The sequence below is a fragment of the Natator depressus genome, chromosome 7 (assembly GCF_965152275.1).
Source record: "Natator depressus isolate rNatDep1 chromosome 7, rNatDep2.hap1, whole genome shotgun sequence".
NCBI classification, from domain to species: domain Eukaryota; kingdom Metazoa; phylum Chordata; order Testudines; family Cheloniidae; genus Natator; species Natator depressus.
Window position 1 is genome coordinate 87,887,037 of NC_134240.1, and position 19,160 is coordinate 87,906,196.

Below are 19,160 nucleotides of genomic sequence, written 5' to 3' on the forward strand. Positions count from 1 at the left end.
TTAAAGGTCTGTCTTTAAATCTCATACCATCCTATTATACAACAAATCAGAGGAGATAAATTACAAAAGTAATAATATTTCTTATCCTGTGCTCTCAGGAAAATTGAAAGGCTGGACCATTAACATTTTATTTTATATCCTTTAGGAAGTTCTCCAGGATGTTCCCTTCCATCTCCAAAGTCCATGCCATGATAATCCTTTCTACGGCCAAAGAGTTCTGGGTGTGGTTTTGTCTGGACTTCATCAACGTTGCTCCAAGGGTTGGCCAGGAGAGGGAATTGAAAAGCAATTAAAGGCAGTCCTTCTTCCATATGGGCTAAACATCCTGTTTCAGCCGTGATCCCATGTCCTGCCAGCCTAAGAAGCAAGGGGCTGGACTCAGTCCTGATCTCAGGTCCCCTGTTTCATGACTTACTTTTGTACTACACTTATTATATAATCGCTTTTCAAATGGCACTGGATAGAGGATGGAATAAATACTCTCATTTAAAAGCACAAAGACATGTCAGAGTACAGTGATAGGTGAACAAAATGCCCTTAAATATGGATGGTATAGGTTGTTCACTTTGGGCTAGATTGTGACTTGGACTACAAACCCATACAAGAGAGTAAGAAATCCCCTCTTACACCTTAATGCAGGTTACCCAGGTCTTGGGGTCAGATGCATAGGAGTAAGTGGGGTTAACTCACTTGCTTTCTCTCTACCAGAAGCAAGTGGAGAAGGGGTGAGAAAAAGTTAGACGCCTTGCTCAATGGCCAGAATAGCTGAGCCAGAACAGAGTGAGGAGTAATTTACTGCTGGCTTATTACCCCCAAGAACAAGAAAGAGGCAAGGAAAGAGCTGTGACTCCATGCTGTGTCTCTCTGAGTGACAATATTTTCCAAGGTTAGTGTAGTTTACGTACCACGTAGGGCTGTGCCTAAAGTCACAATCTAGCCCTGTCTCATGGGGGAAATTCATCCAACACCAGTGGCAGATTCAGACCCATCTTGACAGTTAAATTTTCACTATCCTACAGAAAAAAAGCATTTTGTAGAGCTAGCAAACTGAAGTGTTGTACAATCTAAATTCTCAAAGAGTCTTTTCTAACTTATTTGCACATCTTTAGACCGTTAGGTCCTCTATGCACGATAAATTTGGACAAGTATCAATATAACAAACAATATCCATCCTCTTTGGGAACGTTATGAAGAAAAGGGCATAATGAAGCTGTTGTGTATTTTTGATAAATGTAACAAAGCTATGCTGGGGACAGTCCAGGGCCCTATGATCCTTGGTGTCTTTCTCTGTAGCTGGGGAGGCTGGGTGTACGGCCAGTGTGTTTGTCACTGTGTGGATCCACTGGATAAAATCATTGCATAGGAGGTGCACATGGGCAGCAGATAGTACTACAGCTCCTGAGGATGAGAAGATGCTGCTCCTTCCAGTTAATTTTGAAGTTACATTAAACAGCCTTCAAAGAAATATATGGGACTAGTATTTTCAGTAGCAAGACCTTGAATAATGAGACATTGTACAGAAGTTTCTGTACCTTCAGCAAGAGTAGTTTATAAGACTAAATGCATGTATTCCTCTGATGCACAGTCATCTAGGGATATTTAAAATACTTAAAATATTTAAAAATTGTTTGTAAACATGTAATACTGTGAAATACTATGTCGTTCTGCATAGATTTTTAAGTTATTGTATATTTAAGGTGTAACTATTTTTTATAAGATATGTGTAATGTAAGAAAATATCAATTTAAAAATGCATATGTTCCGTACAGAAGTTCAGTGGCCAAAAGTAAGATTCAAATTTGTTATATTTCTTTGAATTTAAAGTTTTACAAGAGTTTTGAAAAAAGAAACGTGGATAGTCTCAATTTGGAGTGAGGAAAAATAAGGGTAGACCTGATAGATATATTCCCAATAACGGATGGTCTAGTTAAGATGAAACAGTCACTAGCTGCTTCTTGTTTGTAATGCTACATCTAGAGCATTGAAAAATGACAGGTAACAAAATTTAGAACTGACATGGAAATATATGTTTACATAAAGTATGTGTGAAATTCAGTTTCAAAAATTGGTTCAAATAGCTTTGTGATATTTTAAAGGGATCTACACTGGTGGACAAATAACGGGAACATAGATAACTATGCTAAAGGATAACAATGTTAAAGGGTACCCTTAATGTGTGTGTAAAAACATTATGTAGGCTAGTGGGGATTTAACACACAGGCTGAGGGTGGTATGTCTTTCTAAGATACCATATTAGTTCAAAACTGGTGCCATGGGAAAGTGATCTTCATGCTTCCTGCATATCAGGAGTATTTTCCAACCCTTGGCCATGTATAAGGCTAAAATTTTGTCACGGAAGTCACAGAATCTGTGACTTCCAAAGATCTCCATAACTTCAGCCTGCGGCAGCTGGGAACTGCAGGGTCCTGCTGCCCTCTGCGACTTCAGCCAGAGGCAGTGGAGGCTCCCCGAGCTGCCACAGGCAATGGGAGAACCCCACAGCTCCCAGCCACCACAGGCGACGGGGACCCCATAATTTCCAGCTGTTGTGGGCAGCAGGAGGACCCCCCGCAGCTCCCGGCTGCCACGGGCGGTAAAGGGTACCCTGCAGCTTCCGGCTGTCTTGGGTGGCGGGGGCGCTCCGAGCCACTGCAGGGGGATTCTGCAGCTCCTGGCTTGGCCTCTCTGCAGCTCCCAGCCACTGCAAGTGGTGCTCTGAGCCCCCATGGGTGGGGGGGGCCCGAGAAGAGCTCCCAGCCGGCCGCACAGCTGCCCAGCAGCTCCCCATTTTGTCATGGATATTTTTAGTAAAAGTCAGGAACAGGTCAAGGGCAATCAAGAAAAATTTACGGAAGCCCATGACCTGTCCCTGACTTTTACTAAAAATATCCATGACAAAATCTTAGCCTTAGCCATGTACAACTTTGTTTTTACCTCTTGGTGAAGCCAAATGATATAAGCCACTACCAGGAAATCAGAGTTAATGGATCATTATGACAAATGCTATGTGCCTGCAGTATGTGCATTAAATGAATTTAAACATACAGATGATGCCATTTTTATACTATGATAATAAAATCCACATGATATTTTGTGGGTTTTTGACAAAATCTATGTATAATTATTAACAGCATATACAACATTTAACAGAGAATTTGGTTAAATTATAAATAGGCTTGGAAGGATTGAAATTTTATTGATAAATACAGGTAAACTTCGATTTCACTATGCACACATAAGACAATGAAAAATATTTCCATTGATAATCTAAATCTGTAGATAGGCAAAGCAAGAAAAATGCTGCTTGAGAACTTAGTTTGATTTAAGAAATTTACTGTTGTCTATTTTGACATTTGATGTTGACCATTTGTATTTTAACTGTTATAAAGCTTTAACTTTTTGAATCTCAGAATCAATTGTCATTTAATAATTACTGCTGATTCTCCTATTATCTGACCCCCATTACTTCCCGCAACTGTAAAAATTTAAATGGATAAAAATAGAAAACATTCTACAAATAAATATTGATATTATCAATGGAAATTATTAAAAAAACTGAATTATAGGTAACTGGACTATGTTTTACGGTAACATCAAAAAATAAATTATTCAATAGGATGTTTGCTCTTTAGAGTTTGTTCTGATTGTATAATTTATTTCCGACATCCATTCACAGATCTCTGAAAAGATGCAGGGTTTTTTTTTTAGCAACAAGTGCTGATGGGGTGTATTTTCAGTTCTGAGTGCCCATAGGGATTAGAAATTGAACTGTTTAAAGTGGAGTCTGGGTATGCCTTTTTAATTATTTATAGCTTTTAATGAAAACTTAAATTTGACCTTTTGTCATAGTTCAGGGACTTTACTATGCAGAATCTGTGATAGTAATACTGACTTTGTACCTAGCTTGTTGAGTCTGTTCTGCATCTTCTGTCCCAAATGTGATTCATTGCTGGTGTTTTTAATAAGTTCTTTTAGGGAACTCTATGTAAATGGAAACATTCTAATAAATTTCTGAATCATGGAAATATTAGTAACCTTTTATGTATAAAACAGATACTAAAGTAAACATTTTAAAAATTGTTCAAATGATTCTGTAGAATACACTAGATAACTATAACTGGGCTACTTACCTGCATGAGACTCTCATTTGAAAAAGCTGCATTATTTCAATGTTAATGGCTCAACTCTCCCCTTATTCCATATGTGTAACTCCTATTGACAGTGGTAGGCAAAGGAGGAGGAGTTTATGACCCCACACAATATGAAATATTATAGCTTGTGTATTATAACTTTTCTGGACCTTGCTGTCCTTCATGCCACCAATGAGCTGTTCTCAGCAAGGAATGGAAGTAATATTAGCTGTTGACTTAGAATAGCTAAGAAACACAAATTGATGGACATGCCTGTGTCCTGGCCCACAGGAGGAAGTTAACTTTAAGGGATAGGGATGAGACAGGGCCATGTTCCTGTTCCCCTCCTGCAGAGCTGGCAGGATGCCTATTGGAGAGCCTGGTGTATTCTCCTTTGTCCGCCACTGGCATATATCTCAAACCTCATCCTGAACAACTAAGGAGCATCACTGAACCATAGACTGCGCTTGATGATTTGATGCCTCAGTGCGGACACACTCAGTTCCCTTGGCATTGCTGCTTTGTGTGCTGGCGAGCTGAGAGCTGAGGCAGCAGTGCCAGGGAAGCCCTTCAAGCACTGATGCCTTGAGAAATGCTTAATGAGTACAGGCAAGAGCAGCGTCTAAGGGTCATGAGGTGATAGCATTCATGTGTCATTTTGTTGTAAATTTTTGGCTATAACAGGAAAAAACTGAAGATGCTGTACCACATTATGTTTGCCTACTCTTTCAGATGCTGCTAGCTTCCACTGCCCTAATGTCTCACTGGCTGAATTGCAAACCTCTCTCCTCAGTCCCCCACCTCCCCCTGGCAAATTCAGCTCCACCTTTTCATTAGGAATTCTGGGGGAAAATGAGGGTAGAGTATAGCCATGATTTTGGTATCATTTTACATGTGTTTCATAATAACGTTGTAAACTGCCTAGTGACAAAATTCCTTGTAATTTGAGAGCTCTTAATAATGATTAGGTTTAACAGTAAAGTTTTCAGATTGTTGTAGGTCATCATCACAGATGCCAGCTCTGAGTCTTCCACTGTTCTAATCAAAGTGACAAAGGCAGAAATATTCTGTAATTTGCTGATCTATTTTTATCAGCAGTTCCAGTTCCAATGCCCATACCTGCCAGTCAAGAGTTCATACATTAAGATTCCCAGTGACCAGTAGTCTGCTGAAATGTCATGACCTTTGTTCAGGATGATCTCTGGGGCTACATATTCTGGAGTTCCACAAAAAGTCCATGTTTTTTTTCCAAATCCTATTTTCTTTGCAAAGCCAAAATCGACCTGTGAAAGGAAAGGAATTCCATCAATGCAGAAAAATAAAGGACGTTTCAGTGATGTGTTCTGTTCTTCTTAGAGTGAAGCAAAGCAGAAATAAAGGTTTCCTCATGGGAATATTATCATAAACCAGAGCTTGCTAGGTTGTTAAAAAATAAAATACAACCACCGTGTGACATTTTTCCTGAGTTAGCATTCATAGTGTAAACTCAAGTGCTTTTTTTGAGGTAAGAAGAGAGAGTGACAATGAACCAAACATCTCTTGGTAGTTAGTGGTTACTAGATCTGTTCTAATAAATTCATGCATCAATGTCTGCCCTGTTCAAGTGATGTTGGACATTTGCACATGGCTCACATTTTTTTCCTCTTTTAATACCAAACTCCTGTCTGAGTAATGAACTATTCATGTCAGTTTATTAGGGCCAGATCAAAGGATAGGCACCAGTTCAGAACAGCATGAACAGGCCCTGACCTGCAAGCTGTGCTTGCTCTCCTCTTCCTATGGTAACTCATGCCATCTGAACAGTTCCCAAGAACTACAATTTAGGCACAGCAAACAATGACAAAAAATAATCTCAGTTGGCCACATTTTTTCCCCTTGATTAGCACATGGAACCACATCAATTGGGATTTGATCAGGGGCTGCCAGTCGAACAAAGTTCTATGCTTTGAAAATGACAGTATCCAGGGAGACCCTCAGGTTTCACTTTCACTTTAATAGAAAGAGTGGTACAGTAAAACAATTTGTCACCCAGCTAGGAGATGGCACTGTACTCCAGTTATTCTGGGTTTTTATAACAACCCACAGAGTGTCACTGCATCAGAGCATAAATGCTAGAGAGCAGCCCCAGCAACTGTTATAATTTAGACCAGGGACCAAAATGGCATACAGCCACCTGTTGCACTCCAAATTCTGCAAAGCTAAACTCAGAATTGGGCCTTTGTGCTTTTAACTGCTTCTCAGCACCTAGAGAATTTTGATAGGTACAGCTGGAGATAAATCTAAATAAAGTAACAAATATAAGCAGACTAGAATCCATCCCTTTGTATTACTGGGTTGAATGATGGGTGCTGAGCAACAACTGCCTATGGAGAGCTCCATTTATAGCTATGAGGTTTTCTCTATAAATCTGTCTTTTGTGAGCATCTTTCTGTACACATCTATTCCACCCCCTGACACAACCCATTTAACTCTTAGCTACACCTCTGGCATGCTATCTGTGGCATGGAGATACAGCATTGGGAGAATGGCTCTGCACCACTTGGGAATATCCCTGATTTATGCTGGAATCCTCAAAGGGAATTTTCCAGCTTAATGCCAGAGCTGGTTTATGGAGGCCATGGTGAAACTCAGAATCAGGGCCACAACATTTAACCGAAAACACACCAAAAGACAGTAAAAACAATCCCATAACACCATAGCTCTTAAATTTTCTGGTACACTCAGAACAAGCTCCACTTAATAAATCCCCTTCCCTGGAAAAAGCCCAGAAAAATAGGTGAGACTTGCAGTGTATTAAGAAGATCACCAAGTCCAGACACAGTTGGATGAAGGACATTAATTTCTAATTTAAGGACCCCGTCTGAGGGTCTGCCATCTGTCCCTTCCTATTTACACGAGGGTGTTCAAGCAACTCCGGTGATTGCTACTGCTACAGTATCAGATTGGGAGTCAGATGCTCTCTCAGGTTGTCAGGACAAAATTATTTATGGTGCTAGCTCAAAACTAACATGTTAAATTTCACCAGAAAAATCATTCTGTAGCCCGTGTGGATGGTGGAGTGTAAGTACAATGTGCTCTTACAAAGTAGGTTGCTGCTTTCTGCCCTGACTGCAATGTCTGAATATTTTGAAGCTATAGTTCCATGTTGAGAGCTCTGGATAATCCAGTAATGTGGTGACAAAGGCATGGATGGTAAAGAAATAAAAGAATGCCACCTTCTTATTGACCATATATAGAAATATAGACATATTTTCTGGAGATTTCTAGTGGAAAGTGTTTGCTTCACAATTTGAAAAAGTGGCTGACAATATGATATAAAGCTTGAAACCACAAACGGAGGGCATGACTGCAAGCTAGAGATCACTTTTCAATAAACTAAAAACTCCATTTATACTGCATTTTAAAATGGTTGTCAAAAGATGTGGAACTTTAGCTGCCAACTACTGAAACTTCTCTGTTTGAACTCATGAGGTCCTATGACTCGCTGAGCCAACAGGAGAGCTCTAGCAGTAATTCAGCAAATATCTTGGATAAACAAGTGAAAAATCTCCTCCTCCCCAGTTGCCTTCCCTCAAAGTCACTTTAAAATTTAGGGTTCACAAAATGTTTCTGGACAAGAGTGTGGGGATGGAAAGCCCAAGGTTAAGTGAATTGCCTATGTCTAGTTTTGCAAACATTTTGTGTTCCTGGATGATGTTTGCTTGGTTGGCCTACAACCTGAACCTACCCTTATTTTAATAGGTTCAGGGTGAATATTTTAGTAATGCTACTACGCAGGTGTTTGCATATTGTGTTCTTGCTTCAAATCAATAATTTCTGACTAAAAGAAAAGACTTTTAAAGTACCGTACATATAAATACTCTCTGCAGCATTTTATGCTTACACTTTGCCTGGGTAGGGATTAAGGGGTGTGTGTGTGTGTGTGTGTGTGGTGGGGTGGAGGAGCATAAATGAGGAAGGAAAGGTTTTCTGGACCCTCATTCTTTTAGCAAGTTGTCCATGAAGGAACATAATTCAGTCCTTAATATTTAGTAGTCATGTGCACATGTCTAATGGCCGATACTTTTCAGAGAGCCAGTCAGACCTTTACAGCCCCAGCTTCTGCTTTTGCAGGGGCAAATAATGATATTTGACTATTTAATTTCCCGGTTTGCAGGTGAAATCAGGTAATTAAAATGTCTAAATGGCTATTATTTATGCCCACTAACTAAATTGTGAGCACAAATCTGGATTACCTTTCCCCTGCCTGTTAGTTGCCCAACATTGTTAAGCAAATCTAAATGAAACCTAATATACATTGCTACATTTTGACTACGTAGAATTTCTCTAATGTCCAATGTAAAGATTTCAAAAAGGGAGTAACAAGATCAGGTAACACAGATATGTAAAAACTCTGGCAGCAGTGATATTGTTTTACCTGTCTCTCAGATTACTTAGGGCCTGATCCTGCAATCACTTTTAAACATGCTTAACATTAGGCATGTGAGTGGCTATACGAAATTCAAAGCAAATTGAAATCAGGTGAATACTCCTGTGCCTCAAGCTAAGCCATGCATAAGTGCTTGTAGGATTGAGGCCTTCATCTAGAAGTTTAGGCTTAAAAAATAACTAAATAGAAAAAGCCTCTTAATACAGCAACATTCTGTATTAGCTACACTTTAGCAGGACAAGCCTGAGGATTTAAAACAATTAATGAGAGTAATCATTTCTTGAAATAACAAAATGTGATTAATATGTCCATAAAACAAATCATTATTTTTTTTTAAACAAGCAAAGCAACTGGTTCACATCAGGATTTGGCACCAGTAGGCTGTAAAGCGATTCATGAGTGTCAGCCAAATAAAATATTGAAACATCTATTGTAAACTTCTATTTTTGCCCCTGTATGCATCAAAATGGTTAGAAGGATTTTTCCTAGTTCTCTTCTCTAAATAATTTGCTCTGGGACTGCAACTCTGAATGCTAAGTTTCAGCCAGAAGTACTATTTTGTGGGTGAGTTATAAACGCCTTAGAGTAGGAGTTTCTGATGGAAAAGGCGATGGAGACTTAACTCTAGTGTAGTAAACATGGCACTGTAGTATTTTTTTGCTGCACAGAAAAAAAGACATTGTAAGCACTCACCAGTTTGGCATAACCTCGGTGATCTAGAATAAGGTTTTCTGGCTTGAGGTCCCTATAAATTATTCCTTTGGAATGCAGATAGGCAAAAGCTTCCACCACACATGCTGTATAAAATCTGGTCGTAGAATCTTCAAATGAACCTCTATATAAAAGACAATGGGAAAAGATCTGGTGGCCATTCAAAATATTTGCATTTAATGTTGTATATTTGGTTGTACCATTACTGCATGTCACTATGATTACAGCAATGAAATAAAGTTTAACAAGAATTAATCTCTGCTATGCATGTAGGGAAGCAAGACCACGTAGATTTACTACTCTAGATTTTAAGGCCTCGACCTTGCAAGATGCTAAGTGTTCTGGCCCATTCCAACAAAGTTCTTAAACATATGCATAGTCCCACTTACTTCACCTTGAAGGATCAAGCCCTAAAACATAATTATAGTTCAAAACAATTTCGCTATGAAACCATATTTTTCAAAAAGTTTTGTCTGTAACTACCTCAAGGACTTGTGGCATCAAGACAGTACGTTTCACATATTTTATGATCTTAGTCTAGATCTTAGTTAAGAACTTTTGTATCATACATCTTTCATATGTACATAATATATAAGTTTTGAACTAAAACTATTAAAATGGATCAAAGAGTAATGTTAGATACTGTTCATGACTGAGACAAAAATAAAAAGCTATTACTTGGAATTTGAAGTGTTAATTTCAAATTTAGCATAAAATGCATTAGTAGTCTTATTTTATTACCAGTTTGGAAACTATTTATAGAAGTGAATCACTTCCCAATCTTTTGGAATTAATTTATAGTTACTTGAAATCATAATTAGTTTTTGACAGCAGAATTGTTTGAGTTCTACTAACTGAAACGAAAATAAATGTGCTTCTAAGCTAGATGGCAGTAGAAACCACAATTCAAAGAGAAAAAGAATGAAAGAATGTATCAGACTTTTGAAAAAAATTAAAAAAGAATAAATCCAGATACCTGTTAGCTTTGGAGTTGTAATGCTTTTTAAATATATTGAAGGCAAGCAGATTTTTAAAAGAAGAAGAATATATAAAAAAATAAAAGTAACGTCTTAGAGATAATTAAAATATCAGTTTTATATTTGTTTTCTGCTCCATTTTCCTTTAATGTTTGAATTGCCTGTTTACACTGAGAACAACATTCAATTTACAAATGTAATCATATCTATTACATTTCTAATTGTGTGCATATATTTATAGAGTGTTTGTGTACAGTTTATCACATGGTTATCTCCCCTCATACATAATATATATATTACACCCAAAAAGCTAAGATAAAAGAATGTTACAAAGTCAAGCAACCAAAAGTTGGGAAATGCCAGAATTAAAGTTGCCTGAGCACCTTGTGTTCTCCTCATTGTTCATTGGCCCATGCCTTATTGACTACACAGTATTCAAATTCTGATCTGATGAGAGAATTATTAATTCCCCCATGGTCTTTTCTATGGCACTCATCACTATGTATCTGAGGTGCTTCAAAAATATTTAGGAATTTATCTTTTTAAAACCCCTGTGGAGTAAGGGGCTATTATCCCCATTCTATTTAATATCCCCATATTATCCCCAGATGAGGAACTGAGACACAGATGGAGGGAGCCACAAAGGCTATATCTACACATCAGTTAAACTCCTGCAGCTGGCCCTTGTAAGTTGACTTGGGCTCATGAGGCTTTGACCACGGAGCTGTAAAACTGTGGTGTAGATGTTCGCTTGGGCTGGAGTCTGGGCTCTGGGACCCTCTGACAGGGTCCCAGAGCTCAGGCTCCAGCCCAATCCCAAACACCTACACTTCAGTTAAATAGCCCTTTAGCCCGAACCCCATGAGCCCGAGTCAGCTGGCACAGGCCAGCCACAAGTTTTTAATTGCAGTGTACACATATCCCTAAAGGGAGGCAGCAACACACATCTTCAGAGGCTGAAATACAGGCGGCACATAGGGAACTTTTACTCTGAAAACTTAGGTGCTGAGTGAGTTTAGGTGACTATGGGGTTCAGCAGGAGTTTTGTGAATCACAGTGGAGCCAAAACTGGGACTTAGGTACCTCAACCCGACTAAGTCTCAGGTTTAGGTGCCTAAGTAGCTTTGTGGATTTGGGCCAAACACACTAATGTTAAAAGTATCCAATAACTTTGATTAGGGAATTCATCTGCAATGTGAGAGATCTAATTTCAAATTCCAGCTTTAGATCAGGGAAGGGAAATTGAACCCAGGTCTCCCCTAGGTGAGTGCACTCACTGTTGGGCTAGTCTAAAGTTTATAAGGGAGGCTACTGCCTCCTCTTGCTTGCTTCTTCCCTCTGTCTCCCTTACTCACTCCCCCTCCCAAAATATTTTGGGTGAAAGTTCTGCGTACCCTCTGCAATTTAGGACACTGTAAATCAGATCCTCTCCTCTGGCTCTGTTTCCTTTTTATGGATCCTAAGAGACTCAGGCTAAGTGGAAGGGTCTGGAAGGGGGCATGGTAAGGTGGTAGAGGACAATCCTCAGCTGGTGGAGTGATCACTGTCCTAGTTAGTGTAATTTAGAGCAGCCCTTAGGTTACTCCAAGTTATGACAGGCCACTTTAGTCACTGGTCATATCAAGGATGGGGTGGGGAGGGAAACAAGACTTTCTCCACGTTTTGTGTCCTGTGCCAAGCACAGCTTGGTGAGATTTAGCGATCTTGCCTTTAATGTATGTTAAAGATTGTCTGCTAGGAATAAAGATATACAATATTACAGTTCATACTGACATATAATTTTCCTTTCCAGATAGGTTTCTAAAATTTCTTACCTGTCCCTGAGAATTGTCCAAAGCTCTCCACCTAGACAGGCTTCCATCAACATATATAAATACTTGCTGTCCTTGAATGTCCTGTATAGCCTATTATTTGCAAACAAGAAAATGCAATAAAAGTTAAAGCATTCTTTTTGTTAAAGTATATTCCTGTGATACTTCACACTTCTTATTAACCATGAATATCATTTACTGCCTTAATTCTGTTGTATCATACTTGAAATGTTTCAGCAGAACAGATGCAGTATTTTAGTGTTGAAGTGTATTATAAGAGGATGATGTTGCTACCCTGGGAACTAAATTTAGGGCATGATATTTCTAACTACTTAGCCTGATGTTGCTGCTTTCCAAGATCACTTGAAAGAGAAGTAAGACAATATGTACACCATTTCTTATAACGAGTATATCATTTATCCTTCAAAGTAAGGAGTCAATCTATAGATCTGAAGCCTTCCTTCCATTTAATAATTTCAAAAGAATGTCTCTTAATTTTGGTTCATGTAAGAATTTAACACAATTTGCTAATACATTTCATAGACCTTATAAAAATATCAAAAGATGCTTGTTTCCTCATCCAGGATGATTGAATATGTGGGAAAATCTGCCTAATGAGATAGTTGGGGCAAGTAACATGTATTCAGCATGTACTGTATGTCAGGCTTGACCAAAATTCTATGGGAAAACATTCCCTACTACACATTTCTGCAACGTTCTTGTGAAGCAGACTGGAAATTGTGTACCAGCTTCAGATAAATTAAATGCATTGAGTTTGTTTATTTAATTAAATATGAAAATAATACAAAGAATTCTACATTGTTATATTATCTCATTTGATATTAAACTCAATTAATTTTACTCTGCCCATATATTTTTCATTTTAAAGGTGCTGAAGATCTTCGTACTGACAACATGAAGCTGCATTGCAGAATCCTTCTGGGAGGAAGCTGTACATTTTGGCAGATGGGTAGAGGACCGTTGGAGTTTTTGGCTCCTTGGAAGTTAAGGTCTGGGAGACAGTTTGGGTTTGTTGTATAAGTACATTAACTCCCAGTGTTGACATTTAAATCACTATCATTAGATTTCAGAGTTACCACAGCACTGAGGCGAACTATTCTCAGAGCTATTGTTATGTCTGTGAGAGTTATCATTTCAGGCTCTCTGAAAAAAGACGCATACTATGCTATGTCTGTTTACACTCAGATCTCACATTTGGAAGGTTTTCTTTGCAACCACATCATATAAAACATTATTTTAAAAAATCTCAAAAGGTTAGATTCTGGAGCAAAATTCTTCAGCAATGAATGGATTCTGTAGTATATTCCGTAATTGTACAATTACACCTGTCAGGGTTCCCTCTCCATTCTGAATTCTAGGGTATAGACGTGGGGACCCACATGAGAGACCCCGTAAGCTTATTTCTACCAGCTTAGGTTAAAAACCCCCCAAGGCACAAATTCTCCCTTGTACCTTGGATTAGGTAACGCTGCCACCACCAAGTGATTTAGACAAACTCAGGGAAAGGACCACTTGGAGTTCCTACTCCCCCCTAATATCCCCCCAAGTCCCCCCACCCCCTTTCCTGGGGAGGCTTGAGAATAAACAAGATGAGCACAGACCAACCTTGGCTTTTTTTAGGACACTAAAAAAAACCCAATCAGATTCTAAAAGAAACAGAACTTTATTATAAAGAAAAAAGGTAAAAGAAGCACCTCTAAAATTAGAATAGAAGATAATCTTACAGGGCAATCAGATTCAAAAACACGGAGGATTTCCCTCTGGGCCAAACTTTAACGTTACAAAAAGAAAACCAGGAATACACCTTCCTCTCAGCACAGAGAAAGTCACAAGCCAAAACAAAAATAAGCTAACGCATTCCCTTGCTAGTACTTACTAATTCTAATGGAGCTGGATTGCTTGCTTCCTTGATCTGTGTCTGGCAAGCACACAGAACAGACAGACCAACCCCTTCCTCCCCCCCGATTTGAAAGTATCTTGTCCCCTTCTTGGTCCTTTTGGTCAGGTGCCAGCTAGGTTACCTGAACTTCTTAACCCTTTACAGGTAAAAGGATTTTGTGCTCTGGCCAGGAGGGATTTTATAGTATTGTATACAGGAAGGTTGTTACCCTTCCCTTTATATTTATGACAACACCCATGCACAGGGCTCTGTTTGTGTTAAGCATTATGGGCCTGATAATCTCAAGTGTCTATAATGAAAACAGAAGGTGTTGCAAAATCGAGCCGTTCAAAGTAAAAAGCATACTTTGTTATACCTCTCAAGGAGCTGTTGTGTGACATATGCCATGAGGCAAGGATAGACTAGCGGGATGCTTGATTGATCAAGAGCAGTTGTTTAATGCATTAATCTTTTATTTTTGGAGGTATTTGGTTAAATACTAGCTGAGGTAACATGAAACGCATAGTCCCTATTGGACATTACATTACAAAATTGGGCAGAGTTTGTCTTTGGTCTTTGTTTGTAGAGCACACTGCAAATTGTCACTTAGGATAATAATGATAACAACAATAGTAATAAAAAAACTATCACACATTTTGGCATAACTATTCATCTTTTCACCTCTACTGGAAAAGTCTAAGGCTTAGGATCCAGGTCAGCACTGAGGAGCACTTGCTGACCTGTGTTAGGAAGCTGGCAAAGTTTGAGTCAATGTTACTTGTCTCTTGCTTTCAAGAGTGCCAATAGCCACAGAAAAAAACAGTTAAAAACAGTAAATGCTCCTCTACTTGTGAAACATTAGTCTTGATTCACCGTAGCTAAAAAGTACCATATGTGGTCATAAAAGATTAAAGGAAAGAAAAATGAACCCATCTTTTAGATCCTCACTTAAATACTGGTAAATTTTGCACCTTATTTTGACACTTATTAGGCTTCAGTACAAACTTGTATAGTTAGTCAAAATAAGAGTAATTTAATTAACTACTTATTATGGTTAAGATCTTGGAAAGGATCCAGCAACAGGACAATATATTGCTAAAAATAGCAATGTAGATGGGAGGCATGACTTGGGGAAGTAGAAAGCCATGGAGGACATGTACTTGGGCATCTCTTTACTCCTCTCACCAGCTACTCTGATATTTATACCCACGCTGGGGGAGGGGGGGGGCTACTGAGTATATACTCTACATGCCACCATAAGTATGTAGCATAACCTATCTAAACAGTTTCTGATCAATTTTAACATCTTTAGGTTTATCCATCCTTATAGCAGTCTTGCAAATGGTTCATTACATGAGCAGCCTTATTTTAGTGCTTTCTTTTCCAGTATTCTGCATAGACCTTAAGATAAGATACTGGAAAGTATTTCTGTTTATCTTACATAAGCATTACTTACACACAAAAAGAAGAGAAAAAGTTGATTAGAATATATTTCATTAGCTATTGAGGTCAATGGTACTAGTCATGTAAAAGTTTGCAGGATCAGGCTCCTCATCTTAAGAATATGTTCTCTTTCAATTATGTTAAAATATCCTTTATGTTTTTAGTGGACATATTCTGTAGCTCTGTTATATAATGGCACCTTTCATTACATTAGTATATTGATTCAGACAGTGGCACATTAAAAACTTTAGAAAATAATTTGTATGCTGTAATAGTCTATAAGGAGTACTTGCAATTTCAGTGCTATCTCAAATCTAGATAACTGAAGCATTTTTATGGATCAGATATGAAAGAAAAGCAAAGTGTAAGATAATTGAAGCATTACATAGTGCCACTCTGTTTACTTAATACAGCAATTGTTGTGGCAAATGAATCAAGCATGAGGTTGAAATAAACATATTACAAAGGCTATAACAGATGGTGCTTCAATCCCTAATAAAATGTATATATATACAATTTTCATTTCAAGCCTGTGTAATTTAATGCTCATGTAAGATAAGATACTAGAAAACATTTCTCTTTGTCTGATGTCTAATGTAGAGTACAGGAAAATAAACCACTACTCATCAGAAATATACAGGTAACTCCCTGGCAAAGTTATTGTTCCATTTCATCTCAATACTAGGAGACAGTATTTGCTACTCTTATAGGTCTAGATCCAGGCACAGAGAAATCTTTTGTGTGCAGCTCTCCTTCCTCCAAAGTGAAAGTAAGACTTAGCAGCCTCCTGTTCCCTCTTCTTTTAAACCTCACAGAGGCCCCTCTGCCATCCAAGGTCTGCACAGAGGTAGAAAATGAGATTAGACAGCCAGGGGAGAAGTGAGTATGTTAGGGACACATCATCTCTGCTCCAGCTCTGTGGAGTTTACCTGGGTAAACAATAAAGCCCCATGCTATATTATCTTTTCTGCTGAGCCCCCATCTCCAGTGGAATTGAGCTGCAAAGGAGTGGGGGTTCTGCCAAAGGCCAGAGCTGGTGCAAAGGCACATGAATCAGGGTATCTGCCAGGTTTCGGTAGGGTGTTGCAGCATGTGTGTGTGTGTGTGTGTGGGGGGGGATCTCTGTAAGGGTGTCCTCCTGGAGAGTTCATCCCCCACAGGCCTGTGTATGGATTTTACCACAGAGAGAATGATTTGGGTGATAGTTTTATTAATTTACCTAATTTGTTAAAGAATATTGCCAATACTTTGGCAATATTTATTGAATGTCAGATTTTTCAACTGTCCAAGGCTCTTACAATAATCTTGAATACATAAGGGAGCATCTCACCATCCTGTTTTCCACCCAAATATTCACAATTTTAAGGGATGCTCCGTGTCAGATAATATAAGTGTGATTATGGTCAGAAAAATGACTATGGCCTCTTGTTACACATTCAGAGTCACATCTGCTTATCTTTCTGATCAAATTTGGTGTTACTGCTTTTTACTCTTGGAGAGCCAATAAGGCTAAGGAATAATTTTCTGTTACAGCTAGATTCTGTTTTGGCATGTGCATAATCAAAAGACTTGCTGAATATTGTTGAGTCTCTACTACTGCTGTTGCTGCATGATCCAGAAAGAGTACAGCTTGACTTCCAGAATCTAGGTTGAGTTTGCAGGGCTGAGAGTTAAAAATACCGAGCAGACTTGTCAACTCATTGAGAGACAATAAACATGGAACACTATGGTGCCATATTTGCAGAGTTCCTTGACAGAGACAAACTACAATCAAAAGGTGTTTTACCTATAGTGCTTGTGGGACAATTCATGACCAATTCCTTAACACACTACAATTTTATAAGAAACAATAGCAAGATTGAACATTCTCAACGTGAAATGAGTTTATAAGGTGTAGTGACAGTACCTCACAATGAAGTCTGAGTGAGCCCCCTGCATTATCTGCTTCTCTGAGCGTATGTGCTCCTGCTGTCTTGTGTCCACTATGTGACGTTTCTTCAGTATCTTCATTGCAAATGTTTTGGATTCTTCACTTTTCAACTGGACCTTAAATAAAAGTGGCAAATATATTAGTTAGAAGCAGTGCCCGTAACTCCCTAATGATCTGGACTCCCTAACAATCTGGAATTTTAGATGGGCACATTTTAGCTCCTTCCAAAAATATTAGATCTTCTGGAGAATAGAAAGTTTGTTTCATAGGGGGATATAAACATAATTAAACAAACTGAAATAAAAATGAATCTAATTCTTAGAGCACTAAAGATGACTGTTCCTGTCTTCAGTATTCTGCAATCTCAGAGGGACTGACAAATTGACTTTCCTTCAGTTCCTCCACCCACCACAAATATGCTGTCTCCTTCTCCTACCTTTTTAACAATTTCCAACCTCTTGACTGCACACCAGAACACCCCTTCTTCAATGGAACAGCAGTCTCATACTCCTGGAATGCTTACTCTCATCAACTGACCCATCCTCCCAGCACAGAGCAACTCTGAATTTCATGATCGATTTTTCCTGTTCCTAACATGACACCCCAGTGCAACCTATCTCCCACTCCTGATTTCTAGGCCAAGAGAAGGATTTGGCAGAATGGGTAGATGGGTCACATTAAGAGGCCAGGCCAAGCCAGAGGAAGGATAGGAGGAGACTTTGTAGCAGCAATAATTTATTCCAGCATAAGTTATGATCCATTTCAGCTCCCAAGAGCTAGGAACCCTCCCTTCTTTCTAGCACAGTGTTCCTAGCTTCTCTCTTAGGAAATTAACTGGCCCCCCAGGGAATAACCATTTGGAAATTAGCCAGTTTCTTATGCCTTAATAAAACACAAGTTTCAACTCACTGGATTTGTTCACTGTAAACCAGATTTCTAAACATGTGGCATATTGCTACACCCTGTCCTCTGATACATTTGCTAGTACTGTATGCCATTGAATTGAAAAGCCACTTACAACAACTTTCTATGTTGAGGGGAAAAACAGCCACACCAGCATTATATATTTCTTTCAATTATACTCACAGCATAAAGATGCTGGTTCTAATAAGTGTACAACTTTAATAAAAATCTTTTCTATAACTATCACATTTCCACTGACTCTGACAAGGAACTGTAGTCCTTGAAAGATTTAAATGGATTAGCAAAGCTAGCTTTCCAATGGTGCTGCTCTGGCATGTCTTTACTTTTAACCTTGACCGTCAACTAATCTATTTTTCTTGTTAAGAAAACAGATGTCTGTAAAGTTTAAGCTTTTTTTTTTTTTTTTTTTTTTGCTTAGCCTAAGCACAGGAATCACTTAAGACCCCTCACAAGTCAGAATATCTCCCTATGTGCAGTGGGCCAAATTCTGCATTGACTTACATCCTGTGAATTGACATCAGTATCCATTTGCAGACAATGGAGTTGAACAGTGTTTAAGTCAATAGAGACTTTGGCCTGATATATTAATCTGCTTTCACAGACAAGAATTTACTGGTATGGCATCTGAGGGGCTTTCAAGAATGCAGAACTAACAGAAGAGATCTGTCCTGTCTCCTCCCTTCTCCACAAATTAGTAAAATTTCTTGGAGTTGGCTAAGTGATATCTGATAGTCTAGCCACCCAAGACCACAAACAAACAAAAACCTCCCATGCTGAACAAATGGAATATAATTGCAAATTGGTAGACAAGCGGACATGCACTTAATAATCTTAGGATTATTGGGACTGATTCACATGATCTTTTATGCAGTAGAAAAGGTAAATTGACCTCCAACCAGTTTCCT

At 38.6% G+C, this 19,160-nt stretch overlaps 1 protein-coding gene across 4 annotated transcripts in view; it reads right to left on the reverse strand.

The window, feature by feature from the left end:
* PRKG1 (protein kinase cGMP-dependent 1) overlaps window positions 1–19,160 on the reverse strand; it is an 860,241-nt gene that overhangs the window by 6,512 nt on the left and 834,569 nt on the right. For all 4 annotated transcript variants that reach the window (XM_074959000.1, XM_074958999.1, XM_074959001.1 and 1 more), the window contains exons 11-14: window positions 17,308–17,447; window positions 12,062–12,151; window positions 9,253–9,394; window positions 5,250–5,413 (exon numbers count right to left, since the gene is read on the reverse strand). In XM_074959000.1, coding sequence (XP_074815101.1) covers window positions 5,250–5,413; window positions 9,253–9,394; window positions 12,062–12,151; window positions 17,308–17,447 — 536 coding nt within the window. The remainder of the gene's footprint in view (window positions 1–5,249; window positions 5,414–9,252; window positions 9,395–12,061; window positions 12,152–17,307; window positions 17,448–19,160) is intronic.